At 44.6% G+C, this 23,173-nt stretch overlaps 2 protein-coding genes across 2 annotated transcripts in view; one reads left to right on the forward strand and one right to left on the reverse strand.

Moving 5' to 3' along the window:
* The first annotated feature begins 10,308 nt into the window (after window positions 1-10,308).
* Window positions 10,309-17,530, forward strand: Lgals3 (galectin 3). The gene is made up of 6 exons (XM_051177087.1): window positions 10,309-10,428; window positions 12,513-12,534; window positions 12,977-13,315; window positions 14,178-14,266; window positions 16,377-16,542; window positions 17,234-17,530. Exons 2-6 carry the CDS (start codon window positions 12,517-12,519, stop codon window positions 17,387-17,389), a joined length of 768 nt encoding a protein of 255 aa, XP_051033044.1. The 5' UTR covers window positions 10,309-10,428; window positions 12,513-12,516; the 3' UTR covers window positions 17,390-17,530.
* Window positions 17,531-20,119: 2,589 nt separating this feature from the next.
* The window catches only part of Dlgap5 (DLG associated protein 5), a 30,115-nt gene continuing 27,061 nt past the window's right edge, over window positions 20,120-23,173 (reverse strand). The window contains exon 18 of the mRNA XM_051177088.1: window positions 20,120-20,469. Within this exon, the coding sequence (XP_051033045.1) occupies window positions 20,329-20,469 (141 nt within the window). The 3' untranslated portion in view covers window positions 20,120-20,328. The remainder of the gene's footprint in view (window positions 20,470-23,173) is intronic.

Consider the following 23,173-nt stretch of genomic DNA (forward strand, 5'->3'; position numbering starts at 1 on the left):
AGTGCAGAGATGGCTGAGGAGGTGGCTCAGTGGGTAATAAGAGCATTTAACAAGCAAGCCTCCTCAGATCTTAGTGCCAACATAAAAAGCCAAGTATGGTCATGCCCATACTATAACTCCAGGCCTTTTGAAGGGCAAAGGTGACAGAATCACTTGGGCTTGCTGGTCACCAGCCTAGCTTCAGGTTCAGTGAGTGACAGGCTCTGGCTCAAAGGCATACAGTGGAAAGTGACAGAGCAGAATGCTCTAGCCTTCTAAGAGCACATATAGGTGCACCCCTGCCTATACAACAAACCCCACCCACACAACAAAACAACAGAAAACGAAGGAAACAAGACAGATGTCTAGAAAGCCAGCCTTGGTGGCACATGCCTGTCGTACCAGTACCAGGAGGGAGAGTTAGAAGAATCAAGTCATTCTTGAGTATATATGTTACACAACCAGCCCCAGCTAGGCGGAGACCCTGTCTCAAACAAATCAAAAATACAGAGGGGAAAATTCTCTGTGTTCTCTGATTCTTTGCACAAATTACTTCTCCCACTAGCTGCAAAGATTTTGATGGTTGCTAGCCAGCAAAAGTATTGAGAATATGCATAGTGTGTTGACAACATTAAGAGCTGTAGTCCGTCCGTCCTGTTCTCTACACACTGCCACAGCCCTGGCAAGCCCCACAGCTCTGTTTGCAGTGTAAGCACGTTTGTGCCAGGGAAATTATTCTTATCAGTAGGTCACATGTACCCACCCACCAGCTTCCCCCATTCTCTGCTTGCTGCGTGCAAAGCTCCATCAAAGCTAGCACCCAGGAAGAGTGTTGTTTGGTCTTTTGGGACAGTCTGGTCTGGAGCTCACTCTGTAATCCAGGCCAGCCTCAAACTCATGTCAATCCTCCTGCTGCAGCCCCCTCCCAAATGATGAGACTAGAGGCATGAGCCACTGCTTGCTATCCCTTGACTGTCCGTTTCTAGTTTTTATTTAGTTTTTATAACTTATTAAGCAAGCCTATGTGTTCCTGGGGAAAATAAGAAAGTCGTTTGGGAGTAGAGAAAAGGACAGAATGTGCTGAAGGGCAGACAGGAAGTGTGACAACAGGAAGTCTGCAATAATGTGGCAGGGAGAACTGATGAGAGCCTCAGGGAAGAAAGTAGAGGTCTGTGTAAGCTCAAATCCCAGCGCAGTGGCTACCTGGAAGGTGCACCCCAACAGCCAACACCCAGAAAAGGCTTTCCTAAGAGAAGCTGTGTGGCTGGTTTGGGCTTCATGGGGAGATCCTGGAGCATGAGTCATGTAGTCATGGAAACAGGCATGGAAACCAGTGCTTTCTGGCTGTGACTAATCTAGCACACACAGTCCTCGAGCCAGTCTGGTGGGGGAGGGGGCAGGAGCCGTGCTCTGTCCTAATTAGAATGCTTTTGAAGCTGGTGACAGAAACCAGCCTTAGCCAGTCCAAGCTTTAGAAACGGATATTTAAAAAGGGTCCCGGGTTGGGTAGTCAAGAGTGCAAAGCACAATCCAAATGCAGACGTGAGATTGGGTGTTTAAATATTTCAGGACTTCACCGAAGCCTTCCTCCTCCCTCTCCTCTCCTTCCCTCCCCCCTTCCTCCCTCTTCCCTTTTTTCTCCCTACCCTTCCCTTTTCTCCTTCTTTTCTTCCCTCCCCTTCTTTCTTCTTTTTCTTCAGTTGGATCCCACCTGGTAGTCCAGGCTTAGATCAAACTCACAATGCTCCTGCTTCAGCTTTCCAGGTCCCATCAAGCTTCCTTGTTTTTTAATTTTTAAATTAAAATTTTAAGTTAGGGTACAAAGGAGCCAGTTTTTTAAGCTTTCATTTATAATTTATTGTTGCATGTGTGTCTGAGTGTGTGGTACACTTGTGAGTCTGTGTACATGAGTCACAGCCTGTGTGTGGTGGCCAGAGGACCACCATTGGAGATGGCTCTCTCCTTCCACCATGTGAGGCCCAGGGATCCAACTCAGGTTTCAGGTGCCCTTACCCATCTGCTCCCGAAGTAACGGGCTTCATTATGTTTTCATCACATGTGTGGGTCACTATTCTTTGTTGTAGCCACCCTCTTCCCTCCTGCCCCTGTGCCCCATGAAGCTTCTTCATCTCAGACCATCTCTGCCCACCCTTCTCATCGAGAGGCGGAGAAGGTTTCAGGTTAACAGGGCACAGGTACCTCCCTCATGCCCCTCCCTGGGGTCTGCCAGGGTCCAGGTGGGAAAACCATACACTGAGCCTGCAGGGGCAGTTTGCCTTGGATTTTTACCAACTCTCGTGTGTCAAACTCAACACAGGGCCAGGGCTACCCCTTCAAACATGGCAAGAAGGTCACCCAGAAAGAGATGAGAAGTCGTGTAATTTGTGTCTTCTGTCTCGTCCTCATGCTCAGCCCAGGGTTCTTGCTGCTCACCTCCTCCTCCCGTCTTACCAGGTGCCCTTCTCAGCATTTACGTCTCAGCTCAACTGTCACCCTCTAGACTGCCAGTGACCATTTTAGCCAACAAGACAGTTACCCCCACCCCCAGACCTTCCTCAGTCCTATTTTACAGGCTGAGCTGTAGCCCCTCCTCATTCATGGTGAGGACCTCAGGAACTTTGGGTGTGACTTTATTTGGAAATGGTGCCTTTAAGGAGCTGAGAAAGTAGAAGTGAGGTCATAGGGTGGGACCTCATCCGGTTGTATGACTGGTGTCCCATATGAAGAGAAGGCTGGGACATGGAGACATACAGAGCGAAGACCATGCCAAGACTCAGAAAGATCAGTCATTTCTAAGGCCTCAGAAGAAACTAACTTCCATGTGCATGAAATTATCAAAGAATAAATAAAGGACATTCCATTACAAAAGGTTGTGGTGGCGCATGCTTTCAATCCCAGCACTCGGGAGGCAGAGGCAGGAGGATCTCTGTGGATCTGAGATCAGCCTGGTCTACAGAGTGAGTTCCAGGACAGCCAGGACTGTTACACTGAGAAACTCTTGTCTTGGAAAACAAAAACAAAACAATGATGACAACAAAAGAGACAGGCATGGTGGGCACTTGAGAGGCGTAGGCAGGTGGATCTCTCTGAGTTTAAGGACAGCCTGGTCTACATAAGGAGTTCTAGGTCAACCAGGCACACAATGAGAGCCTGTCTCAAAAAAATAAATAAATAAATAAATAAATAAAATAAAATTAAAAAAAAAAATAAAAGGAGGAAGACAAGGAAACTAACTTCCTGTTCTTGCATTGCTGGCCCCTATATTTGCAAGTCTGTCATTGAAGCCACCCAGTCTGTCACCACAGTACCCATAGCAAACTCTTCCATTCCACTCCTTTGCCATGTTTTCTGACTCTTCACAGGGGCAGCAGACATAAGTGTCAAGTATAGTCCTGGAAATGAGTTCTGCCAGAGGCAGCTGCAAGGTGGCATGCTGAAGCCCCAGCTCTCAGGAGAGGGTCTGGCAGGAGTTTGGGGTTTGTGACACAGGTAAAGGCCAGCTGGGGTTAAGCTTGTGACAGAAAAAAGAGCAGAGGTGGCTAGAGCTGAGGCAGTCAGGGGAAGGAGCTTTCCACTCTGACAGTGGATACCTCTAATTCTCTCCTTCTGCTCACTTTTCTCTACCCTGGTTGATTAGGGCTGCCAATGCTTTCTTGAGAGGGTTTGGGCCGCAGCCTGGGCAGGGAGCCTGTGTAAACCAGCAAGTGGTGCCTTGCTTCCACGGACCCCATTTTATGTGTTGGCTAGGCTTTGATGAACTTGTGTATTGAGCGAGTTGGAAGGAGTGGGTTTGCAAAATGGCTGAGGTGTACATTAGGTACCTGCTAAGCACACTGGGAAGGAAGGACCAACTGCAGACAGCTGAGATGTTAGCAGCAGAGAGCCACAGTCTTTTGGCTCCAGAACAGGAAAGCATTCTGACTTCAAGGCAATACATTGTGTCCCCATGACACAGAGCCTTACCTTCTGTCCCAGAGCTCCAAGTTCCTAACTCAGAGCATCATAGACACCAAGTGTGCTCGGGCCAGCTCCACTTCTCACCTGTCACCTGGACGTATTGACAGGATTCAGAGACACGCAGAATTGGCAGACTTGCTATGGACCAAGTGTGAGAAGTGGGAAGATCTTTTACTTTTCTTTGTCCTGGTTGATCAACAGTCTGTTCTGTGTTTCTGTTTATATTTCTCTAGGGCTTCAAGTTTTGTGGGGCATCTTTCCTTATTTGGTATAGCATAGCTAGTTTCTGGGAAATTTTTCTTCCTGGCTTTAGTTCATGTTTCTTCATGCTTTAATTTTTATTACATTTAGTTATTTGTATGTGTGAGTGGATATGTGCATGACATGGCACATGAATGGAGGTCAGAGGACAACTTGCAGGAGTCAGTTTTCCCCTTCCCCATGTGAGCCCAGGGCCTTGAACTCAGGTCATGAGGGTAGGTGGCAGACACCCTTACCTGCTGAGCCTTCTTTACATACCCCCACATATGCTTTTTTCTTTCTTTCTTTCTTCCTTTCTTTCTTTCTTTCTTTCTTTCTTTTCTCTTCTTTTTCTTTTTTCTTTTTTTCTTTTTCTTTTTTTTGGGGAGGGGCAGGGTTTCTCTGTAGCTTTGGAGCCTGTCCTGGAACTCATCTGTGGACCAGCCTGGCCTTGAACCCACAGAGCTTCACTTGTCTCTGCCTCCCAAGTGCTGGGATTAAAGGCGTGTGCCACTACCCAGCTCCACACATGCTTTTTATATGTCCATACTTTTCTATTCTTTACTTCTAGCCTTCTCCCCAGTTCTAATTTTCCTATTTAAAAAGTGATTAATTGGTTCTCCCTCCCTCAACCCCCTCTCTCGCTCGATCATGCTCTTCCCCACCCCGCCTCTTTCATTCTCTCCTGGCTTTTTCTACCTGAATTTCCCTCCTTCAGACATCATCTGGATATTCCAGAAGCTTCCTTCAAGTCCCTCCCTGGCCTGTGCGTATGGAGTTGTCCTGAGGGCCTTTGCTTGACTTTCTGTCCTTTGTTCATTAAATCATTAAATCAGAGTCCTAACATCTCTGTGTCAGAAGAAACCACGTGGCCTGTTGCTGAGGGTCAAGGATAGGCTTGTCCCTTCTTCCAAACAGCGTAGTCATCCGTATGCAGTAGTCATTCAGTGATATTTTATGAGACTGCCTCGTACATTTATTTTGAATGAGGTTATATAGGCATTGGGTTGGGTTCTAAAGAGTCATTCACTGCACTATACAGATTATAAACTTCAGGCACTCCCTGGCATAGAAAGACCCTGTTGCTAGTTTTATTTGGCATGAAATGGGCAGAGGAGTGTTCTCTAGGATGGGACAGTGAAGAAGGAAGTCTGAGCTATGGTTCACTTCATAGTGAGCCATCTCAGCATCAAAGGCACAAGCTTTATCTACCCCCCCCCAAAAAAAAAAAACCATCAAAGATTACCAGAGGGCAAGAGTGTGACTCATCTCTTATCTCCATAGCAACCTGTTTGACTGTTCACTTCAGGCTAGCCCTCAGAGAGAGTGTCCCTGTGACTCAACATCTTAAGGCTTGAAGGGTTTTCTCAAGGGACAAAAGACAACCCTATGACTCATCCTGTTCAATATTCACATGCTAATCATCTCCAGATGACTCATTCAGACAATCAGTTGCCAGGCTACCTGTGCAGGGGAGAGTTCACCGTGTCAGAATTCATCTGCAGACACACAGTGACTTCCTTGTGTAAGCTTGGAGGGGACAACAATGCTTGGACAGTGGCAGGCCCTGTAGAACTTGTAGCTCTATCCTAGAGACTACAGTAGGCCTCCTCAGTGCCACTGATGAGTGAGTGCTGTGTGCACATTTCCCAGGCCATTTATTAATACACTAATACCGATTATTTTAGAGACTACAGGAATTCTGCAGTCAGGTGACATTGGACTGCTTCAAGGTTTACATAAGGCAGCGTCTACAGTGATTGTTTGGAATTTTTGTTTTTGAGACAGAGTCTTACTATGTATCTCTGCTGGCCTCAAATTCCTATACAGACTAGGATGGCCTTAAACTGAAAGGGATCTGCCTGTCCTTGCATCCCAAGTGCTGGGATTAAAGGAGGGAGTCACCACACCTACTACAATGATTCCTTTTTTTTTTTTTAAACACTTACATTTATTTATTTTATTTCTAAAATTTTATTTGCCTATTTTTGATATTTTAAAATGCATTTCTTTTTGCATGTATGCATGTGAGCACGTTTGTGGAGGTTAGAGGGCGACATTCAAGAGCTGATTGTGTACTTTCCTCATGAGTTAGAGGGATCAAACTTAAGCTGGCGGGCTTTGTGACACGCACCCTTACATGATGCACTGTCTAGTCAGTTCTACAGTGATTCTCTTCACCAGTGGTTTGTTGTTGCTTTACAGCATAACATAAAAGTTAGTACTTCTGGATTCTGCTCCTCCAGTGGAAGGAGCTTGGAGAAGCAAATTGCTTGCCCAGTGTCTGAGCACATTTGGTCTTCTATACAAAAAGAATAATCAGTGACCGCGTAGTTTGTAAACAGCAAGTGCTTACATCTTATCATTCTGGAGGCTGGGACCCAGCACCAAGGCAGATTCTGTATTTGCTTTAGAGGGTGACTTTCCAGTGTGTTCTCACAAGATGAACAATGGCCCATTCCTCTTGGACCTCACTGGACAGTGGGGGAGCAGAGTTGCCCCTCCAGGCGGACATCAGCACAGGACCAAAGAGCTTCCTTCCTGTCTGACTCAGGTTCTCCTCCCTAGGAGCTGTCTGACAGCTGTCTTTGGGGTTTTAGTTAGAGCAGGAAGACATGTGGTGCCAGAGGGACCATTTCTCAAACTCTTGGACTCTGACATACTTTCACCCTGATCATGATTATATTTAATTCTCTATACCAAAATTTTCTCATCTCTAAAATGGAGTTTGTAAACAAGGGCACAGCAAAACTACAGAACTGGACTGACTGCTGCATGGGTAGAAAGGAAGGTTTACTGGAGCTCAGACTGCCAAGGTAACACTCCACCTGGGTTGGGGGGGAGAAATGCAAGTGGATTTTATATGATAGCAGAATGAGGGGGGGGGCTCTGAGCTGATACATCCTGTTGGAATTGACCAGGAACGAGATGCCCTTGCCCTAGGTAGTTGACATTTAGGGGCAGATTAAGAGAGATTACTGGTCAACAGAAACTACCTTTAAGTTTCTGTTTACCCAGCTAGAGTCTGTTTAGGACATTGTCACCAGAAGGTGCTTTAGACCTAACAGGATTAAAACAATACCAACTCCATAAATGTATGTAAATGTATGGGATGCATAAATGTTTGGTGGATATTAGCTGATGTTATCGTCTGAAGCCGGAAAAGAAAAATCATCTTGAATATTCTTAACCACCACATCACTCAGTTTTTATCTAAATAAATGCTTCCAAACTAGTTATCAGCCTTCTTGCAAAGGTGGCTGTTCCTTGTAACAACTTTTCATACAGAGCTTCGCCCTGTTCTTTTGATTTCACTGTCCCTTGCCATGCAGGACTCTCCTCTCTCTAATCATTAAGAAAACATCTTAGGAAGCAATTCACTCACACTCACTCACTCACTCATTCACTCAGTCATCCACTCTTGTTTATTCATTCATTCGTTAATCAGCAAATTCCCACTGAGAAAAACCTGCTATGAGTAGATCAAAACACCAAAACTTGGGGTATACAGACACAGCAAAATTCAGAGCAGGAATCAATTAAATGGGGTTGCCTCTTGCAGCTCAGTCATGTCAGGGATAACTGTTCCTCCTTCCCCTCACATGCATAAATTACTGATCACTTCTGGGGAAGGCTTTGGGCGAAGGAAATGGAGGCAGGCTGAGACCACGAGATGCAGCTTCAGACTCGGGAATCGGGTGAGTCTGAGCGTGTCTGGGTGCGAGGGCCAGGGCCCACTTGCCGGGCATAGGTGAGGGGGCACAGGCTGGCGGGCGTGTCCCTGTTCGGGGGGGGGGGTGGAAGCTCTGGGGTCCGAGGGGCGCGGCCCAGCAAGGAGCCTGCTGGACTGGGGATGCTGCCCCGCCCCGGGAGGGCGGGCCACTCAGAAAGAAGTGTACTAAAAGCGCCCAGCCGCCGCCCAGCCCTAGAAGAGCAGCAGGCGGAGCACTGACCAGGTGAGTTGCGCAGAGCGGAGCGAGGGGGATCGGTGCTGCTCAGTGCACCAAGAAAGGGCTTGCCTGACAGTAGGCGACCTATAGGGTCCCTGGCACGGGTCCAAGGCTGTGGCTCACCCGCGGGTAACACTTGGAGAAAGTTAGTTGAGACCCGCAACTGAGCATCCTTGGGGAGGCGGGTCCTGGGCACGCATCGGAAGCTCTGGGCTCCAGTGAGCCCAAGAGCCAGCCACCTTGCAGTTGGCTCCCAGCGGTTGTCCCTAGCTTAGCCATAGGAACCAGGCCCCCCTCCCGGCACGCTGCGGGACTGTCTGGGGATTCCACAGGACAGCTCCTGGGATCCCTGACTTGGCCATCAGGCTCCTTTGGTGCATCTACTGAGCCTTTCACTAGAGATCTTGCCGTGTGATGCCAGTGAACTCTACCAGGTCCAGCAGCGACAGGGGTTACAGCCACTCCCGGTGGTGTGCTGACCACACAGAACTAAGTGTTGCCCAGGCTCTAGTGCGCATGTTTCCAGATGAGGAACGATGGTAACCTCTAAACTTTTGCAAGCCAAGTGACTCATCAGTGTGTGATTTGTGTAATAACCTCTAGATCTGGGCAGGGAAAGGCTTGGGTGTGGTGGTGTTTTTCACAGAGTGCAGAGCCTTAGCTGGAGGCTTTTAAAAGTTGGATTTATTCCGCTGTCTCAAACACAAATGCAGGGAGCTGAGATGCATGGACTGAAGCTGTGATTCCTATCCCAGAATCTGGACTATCTGTAAAGTGATCCTTGGGAGGAGGGTTTCTAGATAATGAGGACCCTCTGGACCTAGTGACCCAGCTTATTTTGAAGAAAACAATTGCAATCACAGTGTTTATACCACTAATTTCTGAAATTCAAAGCTGTTTGCTTCAAGTTTATGTATTTCCATATTTTTATCTAATTACTTTTGGGGTAAGGGGGAAGCAGGGTCTTAGTGCAGCCCAGGCAGGTATGGAACTCACCATGTAGCCCAGGGTGGCTTTCACTTTTCAATCCTGTCTCAGTCTCCCAAGTGCTGAGCCACCCCTCAACTATTTCCATAAAATTGAAGTTTAAAAACAAAAGCTTGCTTTTTTTTACCACAACAGTCTTTGGTAGGGGTGATTAAGGAATTTGAGATGGGAAGAGTTTCTGTTGTTTTTTTTCTAACTGAAACAAGGTCTAGGCTGTTTTTGCCGGCTGAGGTGGTGTAAGCTGGTTGGATTTGCTGAAGAAGGCAGAGGCAGGAGGATCACCAGTCAGAAAATAAGATGAAGAGTGACTATGGAGGGCATCTGGCTCTGATCCCTGACCTCCCCAACACAGGCATGCACACCTTCACACACAGGTGCATAGCATGCATCACACACACACACACACACACACACACACACACACACACACACACCTCAGTAAAAAAAAATATGGTTGAGAGGTGACACAAACAAAACAGTAAATTCTGGTTTTGGAAATTACAACTTATTGGTTAAAATGTGGTTCTTCTTAGCCATGTGACTGTACACGACGGTATTGTGTGTTCAATATCCTGTGTGGTGAATGAGTCACTGAGTTAGTGTTCTAGATCAAGCTTAACCTTATTTTTAAATGTGTTTACTATTTCAGCATGTTAGGTAGTTTTGGTTTATAAACCAGAGAAACTGTCAATAAAATAACTAACAATTTCAAAGGAGTCTATTTTAAACATCAAAAATGTAGGGTTTAAACTAATATAGAACAAACTTGAACTAGTCAGGAAACTTGGGTCCTGGTCCCCAAACTGCCATTGAGATGGCTCTGGGTCACTGATTTAGCTCTCTGATTTCTCACTTTACAGTAGGAATAATTTCTCCAGTTGGTCTCATCAGATTGCTAGCAGAATTAAAACAGATCTGTGAAAGTTCTCTGGGCACCGAGAATCCCCACACAAATGCAGGAAGGCATGTGTCATTATCCTAGCATCCTGTGGGATGTGTCCCAGTGTATCCAAACTGTCATCCACAGCCTACGTGGATCACAATGAAATCTGCTGTTTCTAACACTTCATCTGATGAGATTGGAAACTGGACTAAACCAGCCCTGATCAGAGGCTTTTCGAAGAACAAGCTCAATGTGGAAGTGTCCCTTATAGTTTCTAGTTGTGTCATTCTTAAACATAATTTGTTATCCTATTAATAGGGCACTTTTCCAAGAAACTGGTAAAGTTAAGTGTTTTTTGTTTTTCTCACACAGAATTTTCACGTGAAACATTATTTACCATCGAAGACTCGGTCTTCAGACCTTATAGTTACGGTAAGTCTGCCATCTCTTAAAATGGTAGCCCACTAAAGGGGAGGAGAAAAAAAAAAAAAAGATTTTCATTTTGGGCTTTGAAGGCAACCTTGCTATGTGACTTAGGTTAACCTTAAACTCAATCCTCCTGCCTCAGCCTTCTGAGTACTGGGGTGGCCGGTGTGCAGCACTTCGAGCAGCAATAGGTTGCCCTGGTTTTGAAACAGGAGCTGCTTGGACCTGCAGCATAGATGGGCTTTACACTTTTGATCCTCTTGCCCAGCTTCCCTGGAGCTGAGGTTACACCCTTCCTTGTAAACTTGGCAAAACCTGAAACTCCTTGTTAGTTTTTATTGCCTTGCTTCTGTACCTTTACATAGGGATAGATGGTTGGTTTTCAACCATACCTGGTTTTGGCCCTAGGGGATATCTGGCAATGTTTAAAAACATTTTGGGCTGTCACAAGTTATAGATTAGTAGTGTGCTACTGGCCTCTAATGGCTTGAAGCCAGAGGTACTGCTGAAAGGGTGGGAAAAGAGTAATCAAAGTGGGCAGTGCTAAACTATTCCAAAATGGACACAGGACTGTGCTGTGTAGCCTTTGGCTGGCCTGGCCTCAAACTCAGAGATCTATCTGCCTCTGTATTCTGAAAGCTGTGTGCCACCACGCCCAACCTAGGATTGATTTTCTTGTGAAAATTCTGAAGCCAGGCACTGTGGCTCATGCCTTTGATCCTAGCCACGGGGAGGCTTAGGAAGGAGGATTACCATAAGAGTTCAAAATGACCATGCTCCAAAGCAGCTCTCTTGTGTTGCTTAGCACTGGAGTGTTTGCCAAATATGTCAAGGCAGGAAATTTAGTCCTCAGCACTGGAAGGAAGGAAGAGAGGGAGGAAGAGAGGGAAGGAGGGAGGAAGGAAAGAAGAGAGGGAGGGAAGGAGGGAGGGAGGAAAAAAGGAAAGGAAGGAGGGAGGGAGAAAGGAAAGGAAGGAGGGAGGGAGAAAGGAAGGAGGGAGGGAGAATGGAAGGGAGGGAGAAAGAGGAGAAAGGAGGGAGGGAGGGAGGAAAAAAAAAATAGTTCCCAAACCAAAGCTGCCCCCCTGTCTTCACTCCAAGGGAGCTGTTGAAACAGGGGCAGGTGGTGCTTTTATAGGCCTAGCACCAGGGCAGGAGCAGGAGGAAGCTGCAAACCAGCCCCACGGCAGCTTTGTGCAAGACAAACCTGTCTGACAGCATCTGGGCCCCCACACAGTTCTGTTCCCATGGCCACCTGACTGCCCTTTGTTCAGCTGCTTTACTGCTGATCATTTTATTTGGAATAACAAGTACCTTGAGAGGCTGAGGCGGAAGGGTCCTAAATTCAAGGTCTAAAACAAAAGAAAACACCCCCAAATCCAACCAAAGACTCTCAGATGTCACCTGTCCATCAAAGCTTTGGTCCAACACCATCTCCCTTCCCAACTCACAAATAAACTCTCAGATTTGAATGTCCCAGCAGAGTCTGACAGCATAGCTCACACCTTGTGAGCATGTTTGTCCCCTGCTGGTCTGTGGGCCCTGGGATTGTATGGAAATCGGTGGCTCGGAGCAGGCATCAGTGTGTGCCAATGCAGGGTTAATAACCAGGCAGCAGCCCTGTCAAGCTGTCGTGGAGATCTCAAAGGAACCAACACATAGCTTCCCTCCAGTGTTAAGGAGGGCTGGGAAGAGAAAATGGGTGCTCTGTGTAGCACAGGAATCCTTTGAAGGGTAGAGAGACCCGAGGGAGGCCGCCGAGAGAAGCCACGCCTTATACCGTATTTCAGAGAGAAGGGGCAGAAATGCTCACCCTGCCCCTTGCCTGTCAAGGCTTTACTCTCAGAATTCAGAACACGAGATCCCAGTACCAAGGTCTAACTCCACAATTTAAGTAGGTTTGGAATTTAGCTAGAAAGTATCCTGCCCCTCCACAAGATGTTTATCAGTCCTGCACCATTGATTTGAGCAAAATCATTGTAGACTGACTGAAAGTGCCCATGACTTATTGGGATGCTAAATTATCTCATGAAGGTTTGTAGTCTTTAGACTCAAATAATAATAACCTCCTTTTTTTTTTTTCCTCTTAGGAAAATGGCAGACAGTTTTTCGGTAAGTAGTCCATGTCCGCCCTTTGGCTCTCCTAACATGACATTCCATCCGGCTCAGTTGTCTGCTCTGGGCGGGTTAGCTGGAGGCCTGCTTTTCCCGAAGTAGATTCCAAGCAGCAGTAATGTCCCTGCTGGAAGCAGCAGGCCAACAGCTGCAGCTGTTTCCATGTTGATTAGAAAGCATGGGCTTGGCTTGTACATGACGAGTTCCTGGTGTAAATTAGGAGAATTTAGCCCTCCCTGATCTGCTGAATGAAACAAAATAAACGGCAGAGGTGCAGTCACAAAGTCTGAGTCCTTGGGACTCCAAACAGTAGCATGGGTGAGGGCAGAGTGTGATCTTTCTCGTATCCCTCAGCTTTCAAGCTCACAGATGCCTGTAGTCTGGTGAATTCTATTTTGTGAATGAGTCCTATCCTCTAATTGTTTGTCTTTATTCACAGCTTAATGATGCCTTAGCTGGCTCTGGAAACCCAAACCCTCAAGGATGGCCTGGTGCATGGGGGAATCAGCCTGGGGCAGGGGGCTACCCAGGGGCTTCCTATCCTGGTGCCTATCCAGGACAGGCTCCTCCAGGGGCTTATCCTGGGCAGGCTCCGCCTAGTGCCTACCCTGGCCCAACTGCCCCTGGAGCTTACCCTGGACCTCCTGCTCCTGGAGCTTACCCTGGACCTACTGCCCCTGGAGCCTTCCCGGGGCAACCTGGAGCACCTGGGGCCTACCCCAGTGCCCCTAGTGCCTTTCCTGCTGCTGGCCCCTATGGTGCCCCTACAGGAGCATTGGTAAGAAGGAAGAGTTGTTTCATGGGCTTGATATACAGGGGGATGACATTAGAGGGTTATCTTTAAGGCTGCTGCTTGAGCCCTGTCTCAAGGGCCAACCACAGGGCTGTGTTGGTCAAGTGGAAAAAGGAATGTTCATATTGAGTGGGGTGGCTCATACCTACAACCCCAGTGAATACTGAGTACTTTTCAAAGCTGCAAAGCCTTGCCTCAAACCAGGGATGCAGAAAAGGGAACTGATGGGCAAAGGGCAGGGCCAACACCTCCAGCACATACCTGTACCAGGAGCTCCCTGTTCACAGATCCACTGGGAGCAACTCCAGGAAGCACATACTGGACTAGTTCAGGTCAGGCCAGACATGAAAGTTTGGGGGGCAGCTGAAGCTGGGAGAAAACAGCATAAAGGAAAGACCAGAGGCAGGGGTAGAGCTCAACACTTGTGAAATGAACTAAAGTGTTCATTCAACATATACTCAGACTTTCAAAGCAAAGCATTTGGCTGGTGGCCTGTCACAGGCAACACAACCCTTTTCTCAGGCAGCAGAATTACAGCGCTGCATGTCATGTGACAAGGGACTGTTCGTCACGTCTACCTTAAAATGTTAGACAAAGGATGAATAATGGGTTGAAACAGCTCTAGTGATGATCCCAGAACACCTCCTTATTTGTTAATTTCTCAGTTAACATTTGCGCACACTGGGAACTTCATCGATTTAGGCCTGGGCAAGGTAGCCTCAGAATCTAGATGGGTGGCCTAGGGTTCTGTGTTAGTCACATGCATTGTAACAATGTTAGCAATGCAATTTTACTTTCCTCAGGCAAATCCAGTGCTTTACTGATACATGTCCTTGTCTGTTCCCAGACAGTGCCCTATAAGCTGCCCTTGGCTGGAGGAGTCATGCCTCGAATGCTGATCACAGTCATAGGCACAGTGAAGCCCAATGCAAACAGGTACATGGGGTGACACCAACAACCCAGCAAAACTGTGGATTACAACCCAGCAAAACTGTGGATTACAACCCAGCAAAGCTGTAGATTGCAACCCAGCAAAGCTGTGAATTAGTTTGGGAATAAAGACTATCTTTTTTGGCAGGGAGGTTCAAGACAGGGTTTCTTCTCTGTATAGCTTTGGAGCCTGTCCTGGAACTCACTCTGTAGACCAGGCTGGACTCAAACTCACAGAGATCCACCTGACTCTGCCTCCCAAATGCTGAGATTAAAGGCGTACAACACCATCGTCAGGCTTTACTCAAGAATTTTTAAATAAGCAATTGGATATGTTGGTGCATACCCACAATCCCCACTTACAGGGATAGAAATAGAAGTTTCTAAGTTCAAGGACACCCCTGGGCTATATGGAGCAAGACTGTCTCAAAAAACCAGAATGAAGCTATGAATTCCTCTGTATTACTTAGTACCTGGTAAACGGATGGTAGCCAAGTTCTGTCACCAGATAGGCACATCTTTGATAAGCCACCCTCCTTTCCACACAGCCTAGACAGATGCTCTGAGCACAGTACTCCATCACATGACAAAACTTGTCTAACAGTAAATACTCTCTTATATGGATAAGTGATATATACTTGTATTATTTTCAAAATATCTATCAATATAGTCTGCTCCAACATAATACAGGACCACACAGTAAGGTTAGTAATAGAAGGTTTTTGCACTACATAATTCCATTCTGGCAATGCTAGTGATGTTGGCCAAAACTTTCTCACAAACACTCAAACCTTCATGGAAAAAGTGCTTGTGTGACAGACATGACAATCTCTGTTCACAGAAGGATGAGAGCCACCGGACACAAACACTACTGTCACTTTTCCTGACTGCTTCCTAAGTTATTCAAACTACCCAGAGAATTGCTGTTAGATCTAGACCACAGTCTGTCAGCTTTTAGTGTTACTGTATGGACACACCTTTAGAAACCTAGGAGTAAGGTCAGCCTCTTAACAGGACTCGTGTGTGCTTAACCCCCAGGAGAATGAAATGGGTCAGAAAGTTCAAGTGGAATTTACCAGTCCACCTGTACCACCTGTAGATGAATTTTTCTTTGGGCTGCCAGCTCCCCCCAAAACAAACCAAAGCAAACAAACAATAACCCCCCCAAAAGACAGATTTTTTTTTTAAGATTTATTTATTTAACATGCTCTATCTGCATGTCATGGCCTGCATGCCAGAAAAGGGCATCAGATCCCACTGTAGATGGTTGTGAGACAACATATGGTTGCTGGGAATTGAACTCAGGACCTCTGGAAGAGCAGCCAGTGCTCTTAACCACTGAACCATCTTTCCAGCCCAACACAGAGACTTATTAATTATAAAAGCTTGGCTGATAGCTTAGGCTTGTCCCACTAGCTCTAATAACTTAAAGTCAACTGACTTGACAGTTCTCAGTTTGCTGGCTTGCTTTTGATATCAAGACAGGAAAGAACCATTAGTAATTATAGCAAGGTATAAAATGTTCTTACGCTGGGTCTAAAGCTGAGGATATCTAGGAGGTGTATGCATGAGTACACAAAAGTATGTCTGTAATGCCGGGAGGTGATAGCACACACCTTTAATCTCAGTGCTCAGGAGGCAGAGACGGGTGGATCTCTGGGTGTTTGAGGTTAGCCTGCTCTACAGAATGAGTACCAGGACAGGCTCCAAAGCCATACAGACAAGTATGTCTGAAGGATCAGGAAGAATGGCACCAAAGTCAATGAATAACCCTGCAAAATAAACAAATGAAAAACAAAATAGCTGGTGGCACACACTTGGAATCCCAGCCCTTAGGAGGTCAAGGTAGGAGGGAATCACAAGTTGGAGGCCAGCCTGGGCTATAGTGAGATCCTGTCTCAATAAACAGATAACATGTATTGCCCTGCTAGACTTTTGAGTTGATCACATAATGAGATGGTGGGTCTGCTCTTCTTTGAGTTAGGAACTCATGTCCTGGTTTATTTCCTTCCTGTCTGGAAATTCCTGTATATTATAAAAAAGGTTTTGCTTTTTAGAAACAGATGCACTTTACTTGATACATACTTTAATATCTTTGGTTTCTGGTTTAAAACAGGATTACTCTGAATTTCATGAGAGGGAATGACATTGCCTTCCACTTTAACCCTCGATTCAATGAAAACAACAGGAAAGTCATTGTGTGCAACACCAAACAGGATAACAACTGGGGAAGGGAAGAAAGACAGTCAGCTTTCCCTTTTGAAAGTGGCAGACCATTCAAAGTAAGTTACTGCTTCGGTGTGCAGATTGTGCTCTCTATTGACGGAAATACTCAAAAACCACATGCCCATCCTGGGCACCTACCCAGTCTTCCTCCCCACCCCAGCAACCACGCTTAGAAGGCTGGGGATGTGGCCAGGTTCCTTCAGGAACCTCCAAACTTACACTCTTCTAAAGGGTTTAAGGATGAATATGTCCACTCACTATGAGGAGTGTGTGTTTCCTGGCCTTTCCCAAACTGGCTATAAACTAACCAGTCCTATAAATTATTACTTGTCATTAAGGAATTCCTATGTTGCTGTTTTTAACTTTTAGGAATTTTAGAACCCACTGAAGCTAAACTTGTGTGTAGGTAAATTATGCTTTTATGGTTTCCACTATCTACCCTGATAATTTTGATGCCTTTTTTTTTTATTGTGCTTTAAATGTGGCAATCTAGATTTGTTTTGCTATGCAGTTACTGTCTCTGGATCTTCATCATTCCACAAATAAGATGAAGTGTTGGATTTCCAGAACGAAGATTACACTGGTTTAAAAACACATGTATTTTTTTCCTTCCCTCTTTATGTAGAAATTGACAAATGAAAATTATGCATTATGGACAATATGTCCTCAAAAACATACACAAGGTAGAATGCTTAAATTGCACGAGTTAACACATGTTTGCTGACCATTTTCATATTTGGTTTCTAGATTCAAGTCCTGGTTGAACCTGACCATTTCAAGGTTGCAGTCAACGATGTCCACTTGCTACAGTACAACCATCGGATGAAAAACCTCAGGGAGATCAACCAGATGGAGATTTCTGGGGACATAACCCTTACCAGTGCTGCACCCACTATGATCTAATCCGGGGGTAGCACTTGAAACTGAAGTTAAAGGTTACTCATTTAAAGGCTACGTGCTCATTCTGTGTGGAACACTTTACATTTATTTCTTCTTAGCCTTCTTGTAAGGCATCCATTTAATAAATATTCCCATGCTGATGGATACCTGGTTTTGGTTTATTTTCTGATATTAGATGTCAAATCTTAGGACCTATGAATGCTAGGCAAGTATTCTCTGACTGAGCCACACACTCCCCAGCCCTTTAAACTGTGTGTTTGGGTGTGTATGTGTGCAGGTGCCTGCTCACAGGTGAGAGGTCCTCTACAAAAGTAATTCCCGCTCTTAGCTGCTGAGCCATCTCTCCACCACCCCCCCCCCCTTTATTTTTTCAGAGAAGATCATTGAGGCCTATTCAGGCCTCGGACTTGCATCCCTCTTCAACCAGTGTGCTCTAGCTGCTTGTCTTTATATACACTTTGGGACGGAACAGTGTAATGTAAAGGAAAATATGTGATAGTAAGCCATCTGACTTTTAAAATTTATTTTTATTTACATTAGTGTTTTGCCTGCAACTGTGTGAGGGTGTTGGACCCCTGGAAGTGAAGTTATAGACAGTTGTGAGCTGGCATGTGGGTGCTGGGAATTGAACCTGGGTCCTCTGGAAGAGCAGCTAATGCTCTTAACTGCTGAGCCAACTCTCCAGCCCCATTCTAGTTTTTAAAAAGGTAATATATGAGCAGTATTAACAGTTCTCCAGCAGGCTATCACTACTATGTCTGGGTAGGCACGCTATTTAGTACTGTTAGGTGATTCCAGGTGAAGATCAAAGGGTGCACTTACATATCCCTGGATATGGGCCAAACTAGACACAGTGAAGAGGGTGTGAGGCTACTGTTGTCTCGCAGAATTATGTGGTATATGCACCATGTAGACTGTTCTATAACAGGGAACAGGTTGCTCACACCAGCAATCTTGTACACTGTGTTACGTGTGAAGGCCACATCACTAGGTGACTGGAATCATTCCCAATCATGGCTTATGGGACAATCATAGATACAGCCCTGAAATAGCTGTAGTGTACGCTATTTTTTTAAACCCATTTTTCTTTTAAAGCCACAGTTCACTGCTTTCAAATCCGTATTTGATACCAATGAGACATTGGTATCTGTCTTGGTTTTTATATCCACATTCTCATACCAAAAGTTTTTATCTTTTCTATCACCAACAAGCTCAAAGATTAGGGAAATGTCATAATTGTCTGTTCTACAATGCTATCTTGTTAAATAATTTAAATTGGCAATTGTCACAAGCTCATGTCCCAGGAAGAACAGAAACAAAGGTTTGTAAAGGCAAGCACTGGACAAATGGCTCAGTACTTAAGAGCTCTGGCTGTTCTTCCAGAGGTTCTGAGTTCAATTCCCAGCACCACATGGTGGCTCACAACCATCTGATGCCCTCTTCTGATGTTCATGAAGATAGGTCATAAGCATTTGCAATAAATATCTGAAGGAAAAAGAACATGCAGAGAGCTGGGCCTCTCCTGCCATGAAAGTTCCAGGCATTAACCCCAGGTCATCAGTCTTGGTGCCCTTACCCATCAAGCAATCTCACTGCCCTGAGACCCAGAGGAAGCAAGATGGGCAGTACGGTGATGAAGTAATGCCATGTGGCACAACATAGCTTAATAGGTTAAGTTATAAGAGCTAGTTCAACCAGGCAAGCTTACTACACATTAGTGGAGACTGTTAGATCAGTCTTCATCTTTTGGTAGGTAAAGAGGGCCTTCTATGAACATTCTCTTATGCAAACACATTATGTAACCTTCCACTAAATTGCTTGGGCTTCATGATAAACATCACCTTTCCCAAACAACAAACACATCTCCTTCTGATATCAAAAGTAGATTGAGATTTCTCTTTTGTAAGTGTCTAACCTTAAAAGATAAGCTACAAGGTTTCTATTTCTTAATGTCTTCTTCCAATCCGTCTCCCACACTCAGACCAAAATAACAACACAGGACTGGCTATTAGCATTTGTTAGTGCTGTTGTTTGGAGCACTGTGTTTTGTGTTTATTTTCTATTGTATGTGTGTGTGTGTGTGTGTGTGTGTGTGTGTGTGTGTGTGTGTGTGTGTATGTGTGTATGTTTGAGTAATGTGTGTGTATGTATGTCTGTGTGTTATGTCTGTGTGTGGAAGAGGTGGCATGTGCCATAACATGAAGTACCTTCATCCGCTGAGTTGTCCCCCTCCTGAGTTAGTGCTGTGTTTATGATCACAAAGCTATGAGTTTATAAACAAACAGGGCTGGAACAACTCAGTTAAGAGTGCACACTGCTCTTCCAGCAAGAAGAGGCCGTGGCTTTAGCATCCATGTGAGGCAGCGTACAGCATTCTGTAAAAATCTTTTAAGATTCACACCCCCTCCAACCTTGTCAATGGTAACTGGTTCTGTTACAGAGACAATTACTAGGGGCAGCAGGGATTGATCTGTAATGAATGAACTTCGTGATCCAGAAAACTCCATCTAAAGGAAGGAAGGAAATCAAAGCTATTTGCTGTCAACAGACACAGGGTCAAATGAATGGTTATAAATGAGAACACAAGCCTTTAATACTAGCACTGGGGAGGCAGAGGCAGGTGACTCTCTGGGTTTGAGGCCAGTCTGGTCTACAGAGTGAGTTCCAGGACAGGCTCAAAAGCTACACAGAGAAACCCTGTCTTGAAAAACCAAAAGAGGACACAGATGCAAATATTTGTTTCTTGTTTAATATTTTACAAAACCTGCAGTTTTTACAGTATCTCAAAAGTGTCTTAACACTGAACATTAAAACATTATGTAATACAATATAAATAGACCAAATAGAAGTGAATACTAATGCATACTTTCAAAATTTCCAACAATTTAAGAATGTATCAGAATTAATGATATGAAGAAAAAATGTTAGGAATTACTTTTAAGTTAAAAACCCTCGTGGTGCTCTTTACTTCCGTGTGTCAGTGGCGAGAAGACGATGAGGTCACCACCGAAGGAGATGTATCTGGCACGATTTTGCTGTCTGGTGTCCAACTGTGTGCAGGGACTGGTGCTGCTTAGGGCTGGCTAAAGAGCAAGCAGAGACAATCACTGAATTTATCATCAAGACTTGCCCCAAATAAACTTTCTGCACTGCCACTTACTTAACCGAGTGCTAAAGAATAAGTTTTCCATGTAACAATGAAATTAGTAAAAACATAACACCTAATGTAAAGCGCTTTTTTTTTTTTTTTTTTAATTTGTTTTATTTTTCCACACAGGGTTTCTCTGTGCAGCCCTGACTGTCCTGGAACTTGCTCTGTAGACCAGACTGGCCTTGAACTCAGAGACCCGCCTGCTTCTGCCTCCTGAGTGCTGGAATTAAAGGGGTGTGCCACTATAGCCTTTAATTAAAAGGCATGCTATGAATTTTACTTAAAAAGATGATTAATGTGTGAATGGACTTTTATGGCATATGTAGGTTGAATTAAAGCCATCTTAAGCTACCTATGCAGATTCCACAAATCCTAACCCACGTAACAGCACTTATGGGTCTTCTACCATAGTGTGATTCTACAAAGACCTTTTAAATTGCCCAAATCAAGCCCTACTTCAGTTTCAAATGATGCTATTTGGCAAGTATTAATTTGAGCCTAATAGGTGGACTTAAGTATCTTTATGGAAATGGAAAAAAAAAAAAACATAGAATAAGTATCAAGTACTAAAATTCAGTGAGACAACATATAGCTTCAAAGCACCTCTAATCATATTACAAATGTCAAAAACAGTAAATTTCAGTCTTACTTTATATTGAGACCTAATTAGAGATAAGGCCCAAGAATACAATTAAATCAGGTCCACTATACAAATTAGTCTTATGTTGCTGAAGTCTCTGATCTAAGTTGTAGTTTATGAGTAAGGAAGGTGAGGCCAAGAATGTTGATAGTGACACAATTCTTCTCCTGAGACATAGGGCAGCACAGGGCCTAACCAAAGACAGTATATTTTCAAGATAACAAAAGTCGAGACAAAGATGCCCTAGTATTCATTGGCTTAGGGAATAAATGTATCTGCTGCTACTCAAGTCTACATTTGCTTTACTGGATTTCTTGTTTATTTTTTATATTTGCTTACTGAGTGCATGCAAGGGTATACACACAAGAGCAAGGAGGTCACAGAACAACTTGCAGGAATTGGTTTATTCCTTCCATCAGGTGAATTCTGAAGATTGAGTCTGGGTGGTTAGGCTTGGCACATCTGAATTTCTTATAGCCTAATATTCAAGATTAGCAAACCAAAGCCATTTCCTGGTTCACTGTAGCAGCTGGTGCTGCAACCTTTCATGGAAAGTCAGTAAGCCAGTGGTGTTACGTGGAGATATCTTGCTTGTACAAATAAAGCTTGTCTGAAGATCAGAGGGTGGAGCTTGCCACTAGCTAACCAGAGGTCAGGAGGTCTGTATGGACAGACAGGAAGTAAGATGGCCTAGAGGTAGGCTAACGGTCACTATCCACTCAGTAGAAAGAGAACTATGATGCTCATGTCAATACCGTCAATACGAGTGAGCATCAGTCAGGAAGTGAATGAGTTTATAGTTACAGAACCAGATTTATGAAATGATGGTGTACTTTAGAAATAACAAGTTTATATTGTGCTCTTAGTGAGAAACTAAATATATACATTATGTATGGTATGCCCATAAACCCATGTCTACATTAAATTAATGTGGGAGAGAAGAAGACCGTTATAGGAAGATTTCAGAAGGGCTAAATAATGTGTGGACTCAACTTACAAGTAAGAGATTACCAAAAGTAAAAGTCTGCAGCTTAAAAACAACACAGCAGAGCATAAATCCAAACGGTTAGGGTGAAAATAGCCAAGGAGGACAGAGATGGGACAGGTACTACCCATGAGCTCTGTGCATTTTAGAGAAGCAGCAGCCTCATCTTTTTTTGTTTGTTTGCTTGTTTGTTTTTTTGGTAGTCCTGGCTATCCTAGAACTCGCAGAACTCCTTCTGCCTCTACCTTCTGAGTGCTGGGATTACAGACAGGCGTCCTTTTTTTCATACTTTATTATAAAAAAATTTTCATTACTTAGAAACATCTGGAAGAATTCAAGCCAACCATTAGATAAATTTTCATCCAATTTGTCCTATCAGATTTGAATAGCAAAATATATGTCATACAAGAGTATGTAAGTGTGAAAGCCCTTTCTCAATTAAAAATGTTAAAATGTATGTATTTTATGTGTACTATAGTTTCTGATGGTTGTGAGCTGCATGGGGTGCTGGGGCCTGAACCCCGGTGCTCTGGGCAGCAGCTGTGCTCTCCAGCCCTTTCCCACTTTAGAACATTAGATAATGTATACAATTCAACACACACACACACACACACACACACACACACACACACACACACACACACACAAGTAATAGCAAGACATACATTTTAAATCTTGCACACAAGATGAAAAGCGAGCAATTTTCATTTTATATAAGAAATTGTAATCTCAATACCAGAGAGGGAGAGTTAGAGGCTAGCTTGGTCTTCACAACAAGATCCTATTTTGAAACCAACCAAACCAGGTTTGTTGACAGGTCTCAGCAGGCAAAGGGGCTGACAACCTGGGTTTCACCCCTGGAAACACCAACAGAAGGAGAGAACTAACTCCTGAAAGTTGTTCTCTGACTTCCATACACAAGCTGTGGCACCCACACAGTAACCATAAATAAGAAAATCACAAAAACTTTACAGTTGTACAAATCTGGAATATATATATATAGAAACTTGC

The sequence above is a fragment of the Phodopus roborovskii genome, unplaced genomic scaffold (genome assembly GCF_943737965.1).
Source record: "Phodopus roborovskii unplaced genomic scaffold, PHOROB, whole genome shotgun sequence".
NCBI lineage: Eukaryota > Metazoa > Chordata > Mammalia > Rodentia > Cricetidae > Phodopus > Phodopus roborovskii.